At 32.8% G+C, this 19,377-nt stretch overlaps 1 protein-coding gene across 1 annotated transcript; it reads left to right on the plus strand.

Annotated features, from left to right (window-relative positions):
- Positions 1 to 642: 642 nt before the first annotated feature.
- LOC128558901 (uncharacterized) lies at positions 643 to 18,615 on the plus strand. The gene is made up of 7 exons (XM_053549179.1): positions 643 to 822; positions 5,332 to 5,481; positions 5,655 to 5,744; positions 9,341 to 9,414; positions 10,110 to 10,238; positions 10,687 to 10,761; positions 18,473 to 18,615. Exons 1-7 carry the CDS (start codon positions 643 to 645, stop codon positions 18,525 to 18,527), a joined length of 753 nt encoding a protein of 250 aa, XP_053405154.1. The 3' UTR covers positions 18,528 to 18,615.
- Positions 18,616 to 19,377: the final 762 nt, after the last annotated feature.

A 19,377-nucleotide genomic window follows, 5' to 3' on the forward strand; every position in this document is an offset into this window, starting at 1 on the left:
TTCAACGTCATTTTACCGAAATCGAGGCTTGTGTCATTTGGGATAAAAAAGTGCCCCGGAGACGGACGTATTTTTTTCGTTTTTGAATATGGCGGCATTGCTCACCAGCGCTGATTTTTGCACTTTTTGTTGGTTTTTAATGTACAAAGTAGTGGTTAAAATATTACGACTGGTAAAGGATGCCACCAAGGCGAAAATCATAAATAAAGGTTAAAATTTCATAGAAAAATCCCATCTTTTGAAAAGTGGGTCATGTTTGGAGTAATATATAAACACAACAACACATTATTTTTCAAAGTTATTTACTTTTAATTGAAGCACGGTTCTTACTTGTTACGGGCAGCATATGTATCGATATAGAATAAGTATTGTATAATATGGCTTAATTCGGTGCCATTTTCATACATTAGTGAACCAAGCCCTTTAATATATAATGGTATCAAATTATATTGAATATAAAGTATATTTAACACATGGGCAAAAGAAAAACTACAATGACAAAATTCCACATACTTTTAGATTACAAAAATGAACAATTACGTGGAAACTTTCCTTTGCTTTTAACAAAAACACAAATTAATCAAATTGAAAAATCTATTAAAAACAAAAAGGGATTAGAAATTACAATTTCAAAAAAGACAGATGTCTAGTCAAGGTCAAAATGGAGGATTTTTAGGAGCTTTGGTTGGTCTGTTAGGTCGAGCAGTGCTTCCAATAGCTGCAAAAATAGCTCCAAAAATATTAGGACCGTTAGGCGTTGGGGCCCTTTCTGGTCTTGCCAGTACTGGTGTCAGTAAGTTATTTGGAAATGGCATGATTTCGGTAGCTAATGATAAGAGAAATATGATATCACCATATCTTACACCTAATCAAAGAAAACAACTAGTAGGATCTGGAGTGATTAAATTAACACAAAAACAAAAACAAGACGGTGGGTTTTTAGGCATGTTCGCTGCTAGTCTTGGAATACCTTTGATTACATCTTTGTTAAGCGGTAAATGTATACAGATTGATTCTCAACGGAGACCTTACAGACGAATTCCTATAGTTTAAAAAAAAATAAAATTTATAAACAAACATATTTCTAACTTTGAAATTGAATAATGGGTTAAACAATTGAAAATTAAAAACTTTAGGGGTGTATTTAGTAGAAATAATTTACCAAAAACAAAATTAAATAAAGAATGTGGAATTATAAATTTTGACGACTCTGTTGGGCCTAGAACAAATTGGGTTTGTTACTTTAATACTTTGTACTTTGACCCATTTGGACTTCAACCACCAAAAGAAGTAATTAATTACATCCCGGATATAAAATGTAATAATATACAATATCAAGACAAAACAAGTGTATTATGCGGTTACAATTGTTTATTTTTCATTAAAATGTTACAAGATAAAGTACCATTGTATGATTTACTATATAAAATGCTAAAAATTAATAATGTAAAACAAAATGAACAAATAATTATAAATTACTTTTCAGTATAAGTTTAAATACCTTTATATTTTATCAATAAAAATAATCTGCCAAAAGTTTGCCAAAAGTTTGCCAAGTTGGCAGCGACTGCCACTTTGCTGCCTTCGTGGCAGGATTTTGGCAAAAATTTGGCAGAAGCGTTTAATCATAATTTACTAAAGGTTTTCATAAAGTACTATGAAAATCTGTTTTTTTTTTAATTGCTGAAATCGGTCGGCATTGGTTGGTTTGAACTGAAGACTAAAGGTTAAATGAGGTCAAAGTGGCTTGGGTGCGGTATTTCTTATACTACTCGTGTTAAATTTACATCCCGCATAATTATCATTTTAATTTGATTATCTACGATAGAAAAATAAATGAATAAACTCATGTATTTTGATAAATTGTTATAGCGGCACAAGAATTTAATTAAAATATTATGACATGTGCCTGGAGTATACCCCAAAATCCCTGAAAAAGTGTAATATCCTGATACTAATTATCAGGTCTTACTAAGTTTTGAAATAGTTTGCTGAAAAAATAGTTCAGTAATAGAAGAACTGCATGCTTGTCAGACATAAAAAGATTGTGATGTGTCCAGAGAATAACTTAAACATATTCAAGGTATTGACTTGTGACATGGAATATAGGCAGGTGGTGTATAGGCAACTATCTACATTACAGCCCCCACCCATTAACACCCCACCCCACAAAGATAAGTTCATTTAGTTGCCTTTTCTATCCTGTCACCAACACCGCATTGCAACCCCCACTTCATTACACCCCCACCAGCCCCCACACGCACACACACACACACACACAAACACCCTACTCCCTGTTACACCTTTTAAAAATCTTGCGCAAGACCTAAATGCATAGGGATATCGCACTGATGGTTAAATTCCTGCTCATCGGGACTCCCAACGATTGTCTATCAGACGGTAAACTCGCGAAGACATTGATAACCAATTTTAATACAAAACGCGTTCAGTCGTAAAATGCAGAAACCAACAAGACCACGCCAGCGGGCATACATTACGACAAAATGAGCTATTTCTTGAACTGCTGATTTGTCAAATTCGTTGAGAAATTAATAACTTTTTGTTGTCAAACTGGTAACTTGATGACGAAAAAATACCAGTAATAAATAGTACGTAAATGAAATTACCTGAAAATCTAAGAATACTTAGAGCAAATACTTTTTAACAGACCATACATTTATCAAAATAACTGAAAATTGATATCAAGTTGAGTCTCCGAACTACAAAATCCTACAACTTGGGAATGCGGTCAACCTATTAGGTCACTGAATGACACAAATTAAGGTCAACATACAACGTCGGTTAAGGACACAAAATAATAACTTAGAAAGCACACCCAACCATGTTGGAATACCATTTTGTTTAAAATCAAATATAATGAATTCATATGTAAACACTATTCTACAAAAATTGACATTCTTAGTTTTGTTAAAAGAAGACTTTAACCACATTTACTAAAAGCACTAGCACTAAAACGTTTGTCAATGTAGGTCTTTTCTTTAATTTTTTTGGTAGTTCATATCCTCAATAACCTCACAGAATCCTTGTTATTATATATGCTTCAAAAGAATCCTTATAGATTTTATTACATAACGGAATTATCGATCAGTCATCTCATAGCCTTGTGTGTTGAATGTAGGAAAACAACATTCTGCTATTGTCCTGTTCCCTTAAACAGATCTACCATGCAGGAGCCTGACAACCAGATGAACAGAAGCATCAAAGATTTCTGATAAAGTTTATATACAACATTTGCAAATATTGGGATAGGCGGATGGGATAAATTCTGCGAAAGTCTTGTTGTCCCATGGCTGACCAAGGTTGAAATACTAAGAGATTGTTTTCGTCGTTACCTCCAATCTGGAACAGGGTCCATGAAAAATAAGCAGGTTTATTATGCACAAAATGCAGCATAAAATCCAATATGATAAATTATACACACAAAAGGGCTTTTGAATATCTGAGGTATAATATTAACCATAGTTGAAAAAAAACTTGCTAGTCTCTGATTACTGAGCGCAAATGTGTGAAATCTGCATACCATTATTAATTCAAGAAGAGCAGCAGCAGCACAACAGGTCCATGTTTCAGCACTGGACAATAAATAGTCTTCAACACATTTACCAGGTAAATTAAGAAAACCGGTTCCTAGAAACCACTAGTGTATGAGGTTTCCACCAGCACAGCAGGAGTACCACCATCACAACAGGAGTATCAGACAACGATAAATATTTGACTGCCAGATATAGCTCATATCATGTGATATACCGTCTGTCATATATAATTTTAACTACGTTAAGTAGCAAGAGTTTATTACAAAGTTATTATATCAATATTTTACGCACTTCCTAGTAATAAATAATAATAATAGTAAATACGCTGTATCGGTGACTTCCAGTATATTTAGTGTCTTTATTTTTATATCCAACAAAACATAATGAATTTGCTAAGGTCGTTTATGGCAGATCGGTCGATACTTCTTAAGCATACCAATAATGCGAAATGGGTTAAAAATGACAGATAAGACCTATTATTAACGACAAAATATGTTTTTACAGGGCCAGAATTTCATGATGTTATAAAATTTTTATTATCACACTAAATGCAGCTTCCGAAAATGTATAGTTCGGGAAGTTCGTACTTAACCCGCCGATTATCTTCATGCGAATCATACGTCGAAATTGCAGAATTATTTTGTCATTTAGTAAAGAATATTCAATTTCTTATAAAGTATTTTCCTTCAGGAAATCATCAACATGACTATTTTATATAAAATATTCCCATCGAACTTCCTTCCCGTCGGATGTATTTTCCATTGGAAATGACAGACGTAGGAACTACTTCCCATTGCCAAATTATGGGAACTGTTATCCATGGGAAAAGTAACCAGATTTACCGTGGTAAAAGAAACGCATGAATGAGAACTTAAAGTATTGTACATTCGTGAACAGTTTTTTTAATATAGCATATACAGAAGTACTTCATTTTTTTGCAGCATAAAGTAGGCGTGGAAAATGAAAATTGGCGGCCATTTGATACTTAGACATGAAAAAAGAACTAAAATGCTCTATGACATTTCTGTTACCGGTTTATGCAAGCTGGAATTGCCAGATTAGTATACCTTGACATTGTAATCTAATATTAGAAACAATAATCAGTTATTGTTTTGTTTTCCCGTTTATTTAAGTATACCCGCAAGTTATGCTAATGGTTTCTTTCACAACAGTAAATAATGCAAACATAAAATTGTTCATAAATAATTGCTGATGAATGATAAATGATGAAACAATTGCAGATCTTTATGAATAGTTTTGGTAAATACATACTTTTTGGTAAAAAATGGCAGATACTTTGTCATCATTTTGGTAGGTATCAAAATAAACACATATGTGTAGATATTTCTATTGGGCTCAGGTGCACAAACATATTTGTCATTGTTGCTATTGTAAGGAAGTATATGAACATCAAATTTTAGGAGCCTTTAACCGCCGCATGAACACATTTGCACATGTCTCTTTTTTTGTTTCTTGTATCTTCCGTAAATATTCACGTCTGTTCAAAGAAAAGGAATAATTAAACCAAGACTTCAAGACATACATTTTTGTCAGGGCGACTGGTAGGTTTCCACTTGTTCCAGATAATACTTTTTCAACCCAACTGCTTTCTCATATAACAAGTGCAGGATTTTTTTTTTCAATTTAGTTTTTATTTACAACTCATTTTTCTATTATGATATTTACATATAATTTGTCTTATTGTTATTTCTGAGGAAAACATTTTATTTTAGATTTAAATTGAGAAAAGGTGTCTGTACGTTTCGACATTTTGTAGGAAATTGACTCGGCATTATTGATTTTATCTTATATATCGCACTGCGCAATAGAATGTCAATTCATTATAATTGGTTGTAGATTCCCACCGTCACAAGTCAGTTTTATGTGTATCCAATGGAACATAACTGCGAGTATTCATATTCAAACGGTATGGAACAGGCGTAAATTTCAGACACCTCAAATTTAAAATTTAAGTTTTCTTCATATCAAATACAAAGATATTTAATAAAAATGAGTTACCTTCAACGATTTTCATGGACTGCAGCTTTTTCAATATTGGCTTTATTTCTTCTTTACATGTTATACTCGTCGGTCTTACAGCAGGAAAGTTCACAAGAAGATATGATGAAACTAAGAATTAAAAAATCACGGATATTGAATTCTGAAAGGAAACCGACTTGTCAATGCGAGGTAATTTGTCTTTGATTTTAGAAATCTCTCTCTCTCTCTCTCTCTCTCTCTCTCTCTCTCTCTCTCTCTCTCTCTTTCTGTGTGCGTGCGTGCGTGTGTGTGTCCTTATGATAAATATATATTGTCAATCGACGGCTTATTTGCTGTCTGTTTTCCTTTAAAATGTAGCCAGTTAAAATGTTCATTATTATATAAAAATGGTCGTAACTATTTATTCGCCAGTCTGTACGATATAATAATGAAAGCTGAGTTAACCAATAAAAAGTAGCTTATATATGATGCATTTCGGTGGTTATATCAGACAGAGTCATGCACATTGGACTAAATGTTATGGGCCATTAGTTCATGATATGTCAGTGTACATGTACCTTGTTTTGCTACACACCTCGTATATATAGAAGTACAAACAATGTTGTCAGATCTTGTGATTTTAATCATACGAATAGACTCTTGGTCATCATTTGATAGATTAAACTGCGCTCGTTTATTCGCATGTGGAATGTGGCCAACACTGTTTGATTCATCTACCTGACAAAGTATGTCTGACTGAAGATTAAAACGAAACATATGTTTTGTTTTGATGTATCTTAGGCAGAAGAAATCCGCAATGCAGAATTTAACACGATATACATTCGAATATACTCGGTATCATAAAGTCCTACATGTACATAATTTACCAATTAAATCCACTGTTTTCATGTCGCAAAAAATGCAGGATCACAATATATTGATTTCAGTCTAATAAATTTTATATAAACTTTTTAAAAATATTTACAGAAATAGTGTATAAATGAAAAAGCACCATATACTCTAATTTTCCAGGATTTAAAAAATATGTATATTAAAAATATATTGCTTCTTAACATGTACAGAAACGACAAGTTGCCAGAACAATATACAGAAAATAATATTGTGTGCTTCCACGAAATCGGAAAACATTGGTGATATTTATGCAAATGTAAAAACGATTGCCTAAGACATCAAGTTTGTGTTACTTTGATAATGATTCGTTAATTTGCTTTGTAACTCGCTAGATATAAAGTTAGCATAGAGATTTACCTCTACAAAAAGGCGTATCTGTTTTTTTTTTTCAAACTAGAATTCACGCTCTGGTGATTTCATAAATTATTTTTCTTTGTAAAAAACATATAAATGACATTTATTTTATTGGATTATTTGCATTTTCTGGTGCTATTACACTGTAGTTATTAACAGTAAGACAATTTTATATTTTGGTTTACCCATTTTATTTACTAAACCCGATGTCATGTACGCGCTGTTCTTTCGCATTGCATAAAATGAACTTGTAGTTTTTTATAAACAGCGATCCGTCACATTATTAACACAGTTGTATCGAAAGTATATGAATTATGTTAAAAGCAATACGGCACACATATTATTATCATTAGATAGAGGCTAAATTCGGCTGAAGTTCTACTTATCCATTCATGGATTTTTATAATATAAGAAAGAGTATAATTCCTCAGGTCAATATTAGTTTATGTGAGCAGATAGCTATCTAGAAATAGTGTTTATAGCAAAGATAACAGGAACATTGAAGGCGATATTGGAACTTTGCTTGAACCTAAACATTGTTTATATGCGGGGCTAGGTAAATCATGAACGCATCTGCCCAATAGTTTAGGGACCGTTCACCAATTTAGGTTGTGGGATAATGCCTAGCAGCGTCGTGCAAACGGGTGAAAATAATGTACTTGTAACTTCCTCATTTGACGTACAACATTAAGGGTATAGTTCTAAGACTTGTAAGTCTGGTGTCAATATAATGTAGGCAGTGGAGCTAAAAATACAAACTTCAAGTAGGAACTATCTATTTTAGATATAGGTGTAGTTGACTGCATCAAAGTACATAGACTGAAAAATAACTAAAATAACATTTTCTGAAAAATGTTAATTAAGCTGACCAAACTGATCCCGGGTAAAATATTTGGAAAACATGGAGACAACTCGGCTAAGACTTAGATTAGGTAGCTATTGACCTAGTACCTCATGCAAACTCTGCACCTTTTACCTCTAGGCAGGATAAAAACATGCATAATTGTCACAAGGATTAGCAATCTGAATAGATAACTGTGTAAAGATCAAATAAGTTAATGCCCTGGGAAAGTGAGACATTTTCTGTGGTGAAATTTGTCGACAAACAGACGATTTTTGTGAAAAGTCAAAACCCACAGAAGTTCACGAGGTAAAATATGTTGAAAAGGTTAATGCTGGACAGAGAACAATCTCTACTACCCATATATATGCGTCAAAGTATGGACAAATGTCTAGAAATATGAGAAAAACAAAGAAATCAATTTCAGGACTGTTAGATGCATGACTGTCTTATCATGCATAGCATTTAACATAGATAGGTTACTGTTCCATTGCACTGATATAAAATGGACAGGATTATGATGAACAAACGGTGTTCACTCAACAAACCGGTTGTTTCCCTTGTGTAAATAGGGCTTACAGTAAGTCTCTATATAATGTGATTGGGTATCATGTTGCGTGCCTACGGCGATCTATTTCAGTGAGATATTATATCAAGGCAATTTGGAAAGCAACGTTAAACATTGCGGTCGAGTAAATTTTGCTGACGTTGTTCCGTCAAAATTACCTACCCGCCTCCGGTGCCTATATGTATTTCGTACAACAAGCAGTTCCATAACGAGTGATCAAACGTAATTCTGAGACTTCCCTCGTAACTATAAATTGTACATTAGAGCTTTCATTACCATACCCTGCCCCCTGAAAATTTTGGTGGTGTCCTATTCCGTTAGACATTTTTTTTATTTCGTGCTATATCATTGAAAGTGCGGTGTTTGAATACACACATATTATGTCAAATTAAAATGCTTAGGAACACTCTAATTAATTTATTGATCTAGAACTTATCGTGCGTTCAAGTGTTTTACATACAAAATCGTGTAAGGTCAATCGGTCAAAATTATAAGAATTTGAATTATCTTTAACAGATGAAACATTAAAATTCTTGTTTTATCTGCAACGGTCCATGCTTTTCAATCTCAACAAAAACACCAAGTCGCTCTACAATCAGATAAAGTAGAAACACTGTCGTATTGCGATTCTACCATAAATTGTAACAAACGGTATTCTAAAATTGCGAAATCCTCCTCGTTCTTGTTGCATGGATCGTGACGTTTGATTTTTATTACTTGGTTGACCCGGTCACCAAATTAAAGATAATACACGTGTGAAACACACAATACTAAAGGACAGTTTTTTGTTCTTTTTTAATTTAAACATTTATGACATTTTCTGTGGTTTTACTAAAGTCTTACTAGAATTTCTATCAATATTTCATTCCTGCTTATTTGTGTGATAAGCGCAAACGTACTTAATACTGTGCATAAAATGCAGTAAATACCCTGTATATTCCTTATTGTAGCCCGATAACTCTCGTCTGTGTTTATGTCATGTTGTGTTTTCTTAAGATGCAGACATTCTCAGTATATCCTATGTGACTGATCGACAATATCAATAAGGAATATGTTATTTGTGCTAGCAAATGAAATATGTTTTTTTTTCTTACATGTATATCCCGTCTGCTTAACTTTCAATCATTTTAGGCGATCAAAGGATGTTTAACGTTGCCTGATAGTACCAGTTTTGTTGATGAAAATTTACTCAATGAATATTTCAAGTAAATATATCACAATAGTAACAATGAGACTTCACTAATATTTTGTATCTGTATATTTGCTTTTTTCAGCATTACGATTCTGATATTACCACGACTTTTTACTGATGGAAATGTCTGAGTTAGCGAACGTAGATTTTTTGCCAACATTTGAACGGAGAAATGTTCAATGCATAAACAATTACTTCACGCATGCTTCCTTAAAAATTTGTGTACTTGCTGTCGATTCTGCGTTTTAAAACGTCTTCTGTAAAAATGAATTGACGCATATTTCACCAGTTTAAACTCCAGTGTAATGTGTTCCCCGGCGGTGAACTACTGTTTTCTATTTTGCGTCAGTTTCGTCCTTGTTGATTTTCATATATAAATATGACTATGAATTCCTTTGTATATTTTGATAATAAACATTCGCACAAATACTGCTATGCGTTTATGGAAAGAGATGCCTACTTTCTATGACAACTGTTTTCAGATTGTTAAACTCCATGCTGATAACTGCTCATATCTAACATAATTAGTGTTTCACTGAAGTATGGGTTTTATTAAAGCCCCAATATTAAGGGCTTACTTACGTTATTTAGAACGCCTATTACTTTTAGCATCCCTTATGTCTCTTAAGACAAGTTACCAAACAATATTTTCTTTAGATCGTCATAGTGCATATCGTGTTTGTATGAATCTACTTGTTTCTTCTCCAGCTATGTGAATAAAAAGGAGGGTTTATGCGATAAACAAAAATTATGTGGTTCAGAAGGCGAGTCTGGATATGTCGTATGTGAAGATCAAAAATATAAGCCTGGAGTCCCATGCATTGTTTATTCGTTTGGGTAAGTTTATAATTATTTAGATATAAGAATGGTGAATATAAAATATATCACTATAATCCGTGTAAGCATTGAAATAAAAGAAACGATAGTTATACAAGGTAAGCTAAATGACCTAAAACAGAAATAGTAAAAAAGAGACCGAATTCTCCATATGTTCAATTTAGAGAAAAAAGATATGTGTGTACCACAAACATATTAAACAACAGGCACAACTAACCAAAATGATGACTGAAGAAAAAAAATAAATTCGGTACAAAGACACATCCTTGGAGCACTCTGTACCCCTTTCCACAAAAAGGAAATAATATAAAGGGTAATAATTGTTAACCATTGTGAACTCTTATTTATCATGTTATGCTACAAAGGTCAATACTTTATGATCAGCTTATTATTGAGGCGATCTGTTTCGCATAGTGTACGTAGTACATTGCATTTCATTCATTTTCAGTTCAAGGTTTGTATTTGATTTCGAAGTAGACGTAATAAAGAACTACAACTGTGAAGTTCACACCTTTGATCCTAGGTAAGTTGTTGTGTATATCATTTTGATGGGTGTAAAATAATATCCAGACGGGTTATGTTTAATGTATGTCTGTGCATTGTGGCGCGGGAATATTGCCAAGTTATTCTCCCTACAACTGAGCAAATCAAGTAATTATTGGCAAACTAAGAGATCAAAAATGGCGATACGCTTAACAACGCCTGGTAAATCAAACACTGCCGTGAACCTTTGGCCCCCGCTAAAATGATGACAAAGAACCTGTGATGTTTTAACAAAATGCATGTATTGACCAAATATAATCATAAAACTTGGCAAGGACTTTTGTTTATGGGAAATTTTATTGTTTGCATATGTGCTGCTGTAAAAGGATGCATGGGAGTAACTGGGAGGGGGTGGTGTCTATACTTAAAGAATTGGAAAAACAAAATGATAAATGATTCATGTTGGAAGAATTTGATTAAAGTATCAATGTAAGCATACGCGACTATTCAGAAATGCTGAAACCGGTATCATTATTGTCAAAGAAACGGCCCTGACTAAGGGAAATAACTTTTTTGGAATCCTGAATTTGAACTTTGACCTATCTGTCAAAACACTACAGTGGTCATCTACTGAGTATGGGCATCTATATTATAAAACTGGATGACCATATGGCGATATGTTCTCAAGCTTACATGTATTAAACCACTTCGCCCGTGTTAAAGAGCAGTTATTTGATAGGTTGTGTACCCCAAAGAAGATAGGAACTTGTTATGAAAAGCTGAGGCAGCTAATGTTAACTGAAGATTTTAACTCATTACGTACGCAGATCGCATTTTTGCATTTGTTGCAATTCTTATTGAGTATCGCATATTGTAATTACGCGTCAAGTGATCATAGTCATGTATGTCCAGGGACGTAGAAATGCGCTCTCCGCCTGATAGTATTGTATGCCGCGTGGTGTATTTTTTACGTTTGTAAAAGTGCTAACGATTGTACTGCTGTCAAAGTTTTTTAGTTCTTCTAACAATTTCAACCAATAAAAACAATTTACACGTCAAAATAATATTTTAACCCGGAGGCAATCGAAAAAAATCTAAATATTTATTATTTGTCCATGTATTTTCAATCAGATCATCACTAAATATATAAATTCGAAAGTTATTTCTTGATATTGCATGTATATCTTCACTCTTTATTATACTACAGTGTTTTTCTATTTGATTCAGAATTTTCAATTCTGTTATATAAAGTATAATTCTGTTCTTGCATGATTTGCATAAAAAACATTTGTTTTTAATTTTAGCAATAGATGATATTGACATAAATATAAAACTATCACATAATGGTCCAATTCGTTTTGAATTCTGAAGTTTTTTTTGCATATTTATGTGAATTCAAATGGCCTGTAAAATGACTTTGAAAATTAAAATAATAGTAAATTTTACGTCATTAAATAACTCACAAATTTTCATATCAGGTTTAAAAATTTCAGTCTTATTGATCATAAGGCTGTGTCATTACATTACAATAAACTGTTTCTGGTGTTTTCCATGTACTCTTGTTCCAAATTCTGACAACACTTACAGTTTGTGTACATATTACGAGAAAATTAACAGCGTAACAGAAACTGACTTAGTTCCAATACATAGAGCTGACGACTGTCAAGTTGGACATGAAAAATTTGTTAAGAACTTTGATCTGTTAAAACTGATTTTGGCAAGTTGCCCTCACAGATCATGCTAAACAAGTTTCAGCAATGGTTACCCCTGAAAGTCTATTTCAATACAAAATCATTTGAAATGGAAATTCAACTGCAACGTTTCAACGGGTTTTAAATTACATTTTTTTTGGACTTGAAAATGTGATTGTTACATTGACGATCCCGTCATATACCACGAGACTTGGCAAAGTCGTCTGCAGACGATCAAGGATTTCTCTGTGAGGCAAAGTTCACTGAGCAATACATCAAAAAGTGAATTTTGTAAATCTTGTTTTAGTTTCTTAGTCATGTTGTCACAAGGCAAGTAAAATCAATTTAATATCGGGTTGAATCAACCCTTGTTTTCCAAGTTTCCCCAAATAAAAGAAAAAAAATGCGTTTTCTTCTGTTGGCTGGATATTACAAAAATTGTAAAAAATGTGTTTCATGTTTTAACCCTTTAACATGTTTGCTTACGAAAATTCAAATTTATCTGGGAATTATAAAGAAAAAATCATTAAAAGAAAAAAGGGCCCAAGAGTCACCAGTTCTTTGGCAATAATTAAAACAAAAAACAAACAACATTACGTTAAAAGTAGATGTGTTACACTGGTGCTGGTTGGGTATTTTTTACAAGATGCAATCGGGAATAATCTTCTGTTGTTTTTCTAAAAAGATTCGGGAAAGGGGGTAAGTTCACAAACCCGTACTATTTGCCCTGTAATTTCAAATTTTTAAATATTAAAAATATCATTTAATCTTCTTTCAAATGACTAACTTGGCTTCTCAAAAACATCAAAGACGGGTCATCCACTTTGTGAATATTTATCGCTTCAACCCAAACCCCTGTTTCGCAAAAAAAACCTAAATTTTTCGCCCCCTTTTTCTTTTGTTCAGGCGAAAATTCATTCACGTCATGTCCCAAAAAAATATTTGTTTAGTAAAAGGGGTTACTTAAATACCAAAAAAATGGTGATGTATAAGTTTGGTACAAAAATGCGCTGTGCTGACATTTGATAAAATCGTTTCCAGGTGGACGGATTGAAGCAAAAAAATGTCTTACCCACCCACCTGATTTTAAGTTCATCCGTAAATCATGTTGTTTCCGGTGAAAAATCGTTCACATCCCTGTTAGTTTTTTAAACGTAAACGCCCTTTTTTTTAAAAGTTTAACAATAAAAATAATATTAAGAAGGATGAAAAATATTGTAAACCCCGTCCGGACGTAATTACATACCGACAAAAATATAAGCTTTTAAGCATGCTTTGTCTTTTGGTTATAGAGCATTGTGTTTACAATTACAGAAAGTTTTTAACACGAAATTTTCTGGTGACGCGAAAATATAACTTTAATACTTAATTTTCTAAAACACGCGGTCATTACCGAAGGAGCTTTCATTGAACCCGTGCGTTTTCCCCCAAAAATACAAAAAAAAAAACGTCTTTCCCGGTTCTATAAAAAGGGACCGATATTTACGATATTCATTTTTTATTTTCACTTTTCCCGCTTAACTTCACTAGTGGGTGTGTTAACCAAACATTTAGGAAAATTTTCCGAAAAATGTACGAAATGTATTACGATCTGCGTTTTACTGAAATTGGTTTCGGAAAAATCTGTCGGTCAAAAACAAACCGTATCATCCCCCGACGCCGATAAGTTGTCATTTTTTTGGGACTGATTAAAAAAATTTTGTCAACCGGTTTTAGAAAAATGATTTCACACAGAACTGTTTTTAAACTTGTTTTAAAGGCACTGACCTCCAGATGTACGACAACAAAAAGAAAAAATTAGATATCAAAAAAACTTTTGCTATATTTTTAAAGGTTTTTTAAAACTTAGATACGACGGAATTGTTAAAAAAAACATCTAAAAATAGTTGCTTTGCGATTTTTTTTTCCCTTTTAAAAATATCGGTACACTGTAGGTAAACTCCCTTTAATTTTTTTTTAAACCGTACCGCATATTTCTCAGGGGTTTGTATTGTCGGGGACCGCAGGAAAAATTTTATTGCCGCGGGGGCCCCGGGGTTTGTTTCCCCAAACCGAACATTCTCCTCTCTCTCTCTCTTTTCCCTCTCTTCTATTGTTTTGCATTTTAAGACAGATTAGAAAAAATCTCGCGTACTAATGTTCAAATATACCAAATTTAAAGGGGAAAAATCTGGGGGCTCCCTTTTTTAAAAAGGCCCTAAACGCAAAAGTAAAAATCGTGTGTTTTTTGTCCACATAATGTTTAACTTTAAAATGGAAAAATTAAGAATGGTGGTTTAAGAAAAGATATGCATACTACGCGGGTCACTTTATTTTATTTCCACGAAAAATAAGTTTTAAAAAGTTTTTTTTACGATGCTGACTTTGTCATTAATTTTTAAAAACTGCAAGAAGCACTTATTTCGATAGGTCTGTCATTTTTGCTTTAATCGGGGGAAAAATATGATTGGAAACTATTAGAAGGTAAGTTCACTTGCAAATAAAAATGTACACGTGGCTTTTGTCTTTGATCATTTTAAACTAAATATCAAGTTTTTAAAGAAATTGATGTTCACTATTTTATATTTTAACTTTCAGGGGATACGCATGTAAAAAACTAAACAATTCGACAGAAAAATAGAAAAACCCGCGCATGGACGTTTAAAATAGTTCAATTACATGTAAGGCCACATAAAACATAATAAAAACTTTTGGTTACTGCAGAAAATATGTTTGTGTGCGACATTAGTGACTTTCCAAAATTAAAAACGAGAATTCATTGGGGGAATATTATGTTTTGGTTTTTTTAGCGACTTAATATTTTCTTAAAAATTGGGTTTCCCCTGACGGTATTGTTTCCAAAAATTTAAAATCCCTGGGGCAAATATGGATGTGCGATTTTTATTTTCGTCGGCATTGAATAATGAAATGGTCCCCATTGATTTTTTAACATACAATTTTTAAAAGTGGAAATTGTACGCCCGTTTAAAATTTTTGGCGAAACATGAAAAATTTCGACAGTTTCATGCTTTTTTTTTTTATAAAATTCCGATTTTTTCGTTTCGGCTCCCTCGGTTTCTTTTAGCTTCATTCTATTTCTTTTCACGGCGAAATGGAAACCCCTAATGGTGGCATAACAAACGTCACGTGCTTGTCAAATACACGAGTGTGAATGAAAGGGGGGAAAAAAAAAAAAGGGAATTTAAAACGGTCTTCAGGGGTTTTTTTGAATTTACACAAGTGCGAGGTTCGTACATAATGGGTGACAGATTTTTTACGTCGGGGAAAATGGGGGACAAACTTTCGGCGTTTAAAATACCTGCTTTTAATTAAAAGGGGAATAACAGAAAAATGAAATATTTAATAAACAAAAATAAAATGATAATATTTTTTACATTAGTATGTAAAAATGGCATTCCGTGTATTGCGATCAGAAAAGTAGCGACTTCTTTAAAAGAAAGGAAAAAATACCGAAGTTATTAAGAGGGGGGGACCACCCATTTTTTAATATTTTCACAATCAACCACCACCTTAAAGACGTTTTTTGAGGCCCACCCCCCCTGATTGTTTTCTGATGGACCCACCACCCAAAATTGATTTTCCCGGTGGCCCCCCCAAACCGTAAATTCGTTTTGCCGTCCAGCACCCCCCAAAACATTAATTCTGGAATCCCCCAAATTCTTTTAAAATGTAAATAAGACAAAATATTTTGTCAAAAAAAGTTACCCCAATAACGAACAGCAATAAAAACTCACACAAATTGTTTTCCCCCCGGAAATGACAGACATTGCTATGGGTAGACCAATTAGAATTATTATTATTTTTACACGCGTAATGTTGGTAGTCCATGTAAATAGGGGTAGGGCGATCGCTTCACGTTAAAGGGTTCCTAGGATCGAAAAAAAAAAGGGAAATTTTTTGCTTAAGTGAAATATTCAATGATATTGACATTTTTGTTCCCCATGAAACATCAAATTATTTGACTATGCTATTTACAATTCATTCTGATGATTATTTCATGACAAGTTATAGTCTGTTAATTTGTAAGGGCATCTACTGTTGTAATATTGAGAACTGAAACAATGTTTTGTCTCAAATATGCTACGGTAAGGCAAATTTAACTGAGAATACATCAAAAAGGAATTTTGCAAATCTTTTTTGTTGGTGTTGTTAATGTTTATTAAAACAGGTTGTTAGTTGATTTATTTTAACCATATAAAAGCCCACAATTTTTCTTGTAGTGAATTATAAAAATTTTAAAGTGTTTCATGTGTTTACCACATATAAAAAACATTTATGGAATTATAAATTCAAATGGAATTGGGGCCCAGGTAATTTTCTGCATATAATGTAATATCACATTGTTGATAGTATAGTTAACTGGTGCTGTTGGAGATTTTCAAGATGACAAATGGGTTTGACCTGTTATTGAAGTTACAGGATTTCTATACTTTTGAAAAAGAGTATCTTATTTTGGCAATTCAGCACATTGAATTATATCTAAATGCGGCATTGAACCCTATTGTTGTCTTTAGAGACCATGATCCTCCTCTAACTTTCATGAAAGTAAAATTAGAGATTTATTTTAGATGGAGTCTTTTATTCCAAGAGTATATCTTGGATATTCAGGATATCAAGGACAAAGATAACATACCAGATGTCTTATGCAGGATTTGAACAAAGTGCTCTGCAATTTATAAAAGTGAATGTTATTTAGTATATGTGTTATAACTTTAAATATGACATTTTTGAAGCCTTTTTTCATTCATTATATATGTTTCAATTGCATTATGTTGTAAAATTAAAAGTTGTATCAATTATTTCTTAACAACAAAATATTACCAGTTTTGACATTAAACATTTGTGGATTATGGCTTTAAATAAATTTATGTCCTGATTATCAAGAATTTAGAAATAATACCGACAATGTAACTTAGACTGAAATCCAACTATGCTAATCTCTTTCAACACTGTAACTGTTAGCCTTATGTAATTCTCACAAGCATGGCGACTGCACATTATCATAAACATTCCATCTCTTTTCAGTAAATGAGCATGTCTTTGCCCCCAAGGCTCTTTTGTTAACTCATTGTTTTTGACCTATGTTTGAGACATCCTGAGGAGTTGTTTATATCTTATGGTGTTCTAGAATGTTCTACCATAGTACTGATAAACAGGGTGCGGTAATTATTTTTTATGTCTGGTCTGTTATTGGTTTTCCAGAATTTTCTTTCCATTCTTGTAATACATTAAAGATCTGGAACCTCCCATGCTACTTTAAATCTGGAGCTGTCTTAGGACAGGGTTAAACCTGTAATAAAAGATCTTTAAAAAAACATTTATTTCTGCAAGAACAGCCCCTCACAAGTAGAAAAGTGTTTTCCTCTAAGTACAATATGATTTGCAGTCTTCTCAAGTTGGAGATTTATGATTATAACACCATAGGTTTTAGGGGTTTCTTTGTTAAGAAATTAATAGAACACCTTCAAAATACATTTGCTTTATGTAAATTGCCAAATGCGACCATTTTAGACCAAAATTTGGTGATTAGCTACCCTTGCTTTGATAAATAATAAGTTACTACTTCTAACTTTTTTTATTCCGCTTTGGTATTTTCCTTATCAGAAATAAAACAAGGTTGTTATAATAAATTAAAATTTTTTGCAATTTTCAGACCTTCGTTGAGTAATATATTACATGTGTGACAGCCCACACCACCCTATCATTGTTTTTCAAGTGCACTCTATATATGATCTGTAAACATGGACAGAACGATAAGATATGAACATGGACAGAAAATCAATTTTCTAATAAAGACTTTCAATTTATTATGTAATGGCACTGGGCAAAATGCATTTTCTTGGTAAGTCATACAAAATATTCTGTTTGAACGCAATTTTCAAAATTCAATTTCAATGTACATTTTGTCTGCCGTTATTAGACACTGATGATATTATACATCTTTTACTCCTACTGTTTGCTTTTAACAGAATACACTTCGCTGTACAGTGTGATCGTATTAAAGTTGTTAATTGGAAGTACTGCTAAATCTAAAAGATATTTATGGCGTTTATTTTTCAGTCAACCTTTAAGAAAAGAAAATAAAATCCCATCGGGAGTGCATTTTTCCCTCTAATTGGGATAGCCGATAAAGATTTTACTAATGATGACGGTTGGGAAATGCAGAGGCTTTCGTCCATAATGAAAAACTTGGACACTCACGTGTACGGTTACTATAATTTTCAATTCATAGAAATTAGTTTCATAGAATGATTGTGTTTATATTGCAGAATGAAATAATATTAGGTTATTTAACATTGTTCTGTACAATACGGAGATATATTTGGACGAGTACCAAGCAGAGAAAACCATATTGGACGAGCCGCTAGGCGAGTTCAATATCGTTTTCTCAGCTGGGTACGAGTCCAAATATATCTCGTATTGTACAGTACAATGTTAAATAACCTTTTTATTCTATATCTATTTATCTTACTATAGTAATAGTTTAAATTAAAATGTTTCAATGAATATTGTATTCATGCCTTTTCTAGTTTTCCCTGCATGGTATGAGTGCAAATATATATAAATATATATACAGAACAATGTTAGATCTTAAATAACCTTTTATTCTATATTTATTTCACTTCATAAGTAATATACTTAATTCATTGAATGTTGTTGTTTCTGCGTATCATCATTAAAAAATGTACATGGTGCAACCTCCCTACATATTTGCACAATTTGGTCGAAGTTTGGGCGGTGGCATTAATTATTGGCAGAAAGTAAATTATTTTGGCCCAACATAACATTGTCAGCAATTTGGCTGGATGAGGGGGATGAATAGCTGTTCGGACATAAAAAAAGAAAGCAGGGAAAAAGGAATTAAAATTCCAAAACCGTTTTTCGGAAGAAATTCAAAAGAAACTAAAAAAAAACAAAGAATAAGCCGGTGGGGGGCCGACAACATTTGGACGGTTATCGAACAC

Source organism: Mercenaria mercenaria, chromosome 8, assembly GCF_021730395.1.
Source record: "Mercenaria mercenaria strain notata chromosome 8, MADL_Memer_1, whole genome shotgun sequence".
Taxonomy (NCBI): Eukaryota; Metazoa; Mollusca; class Bivalvia; order Venerida; family Veneridae; genus Mercenaria; species Mercenaria mercenaria.

Excerpts from the sequence above, each read along its gene's own strand:
- LOC128558901 (XM_053549179.1), top strand. The coding sequence starts at position 643 with ATGTCTAGTCAAGGTCAAAATGGAGGATTTTTAGGAGCTTTGGTTGGT. Across the intron at positions 5,482-5,654 it reads CGAGTATTCATATTCAAACG|CAGGAAAGTTCACAAGAAGA; the intron begins GTATGGAACAGG and ends TCGGTCTTACAG. Across the intron at positions 5,745-9,340 it reads AACCGACTTGTCAATGCGAG|GCGATCAAAGGATGTTTAAC; the intron begins GTAATTTGTCTT and ends CAATCATTTTAG.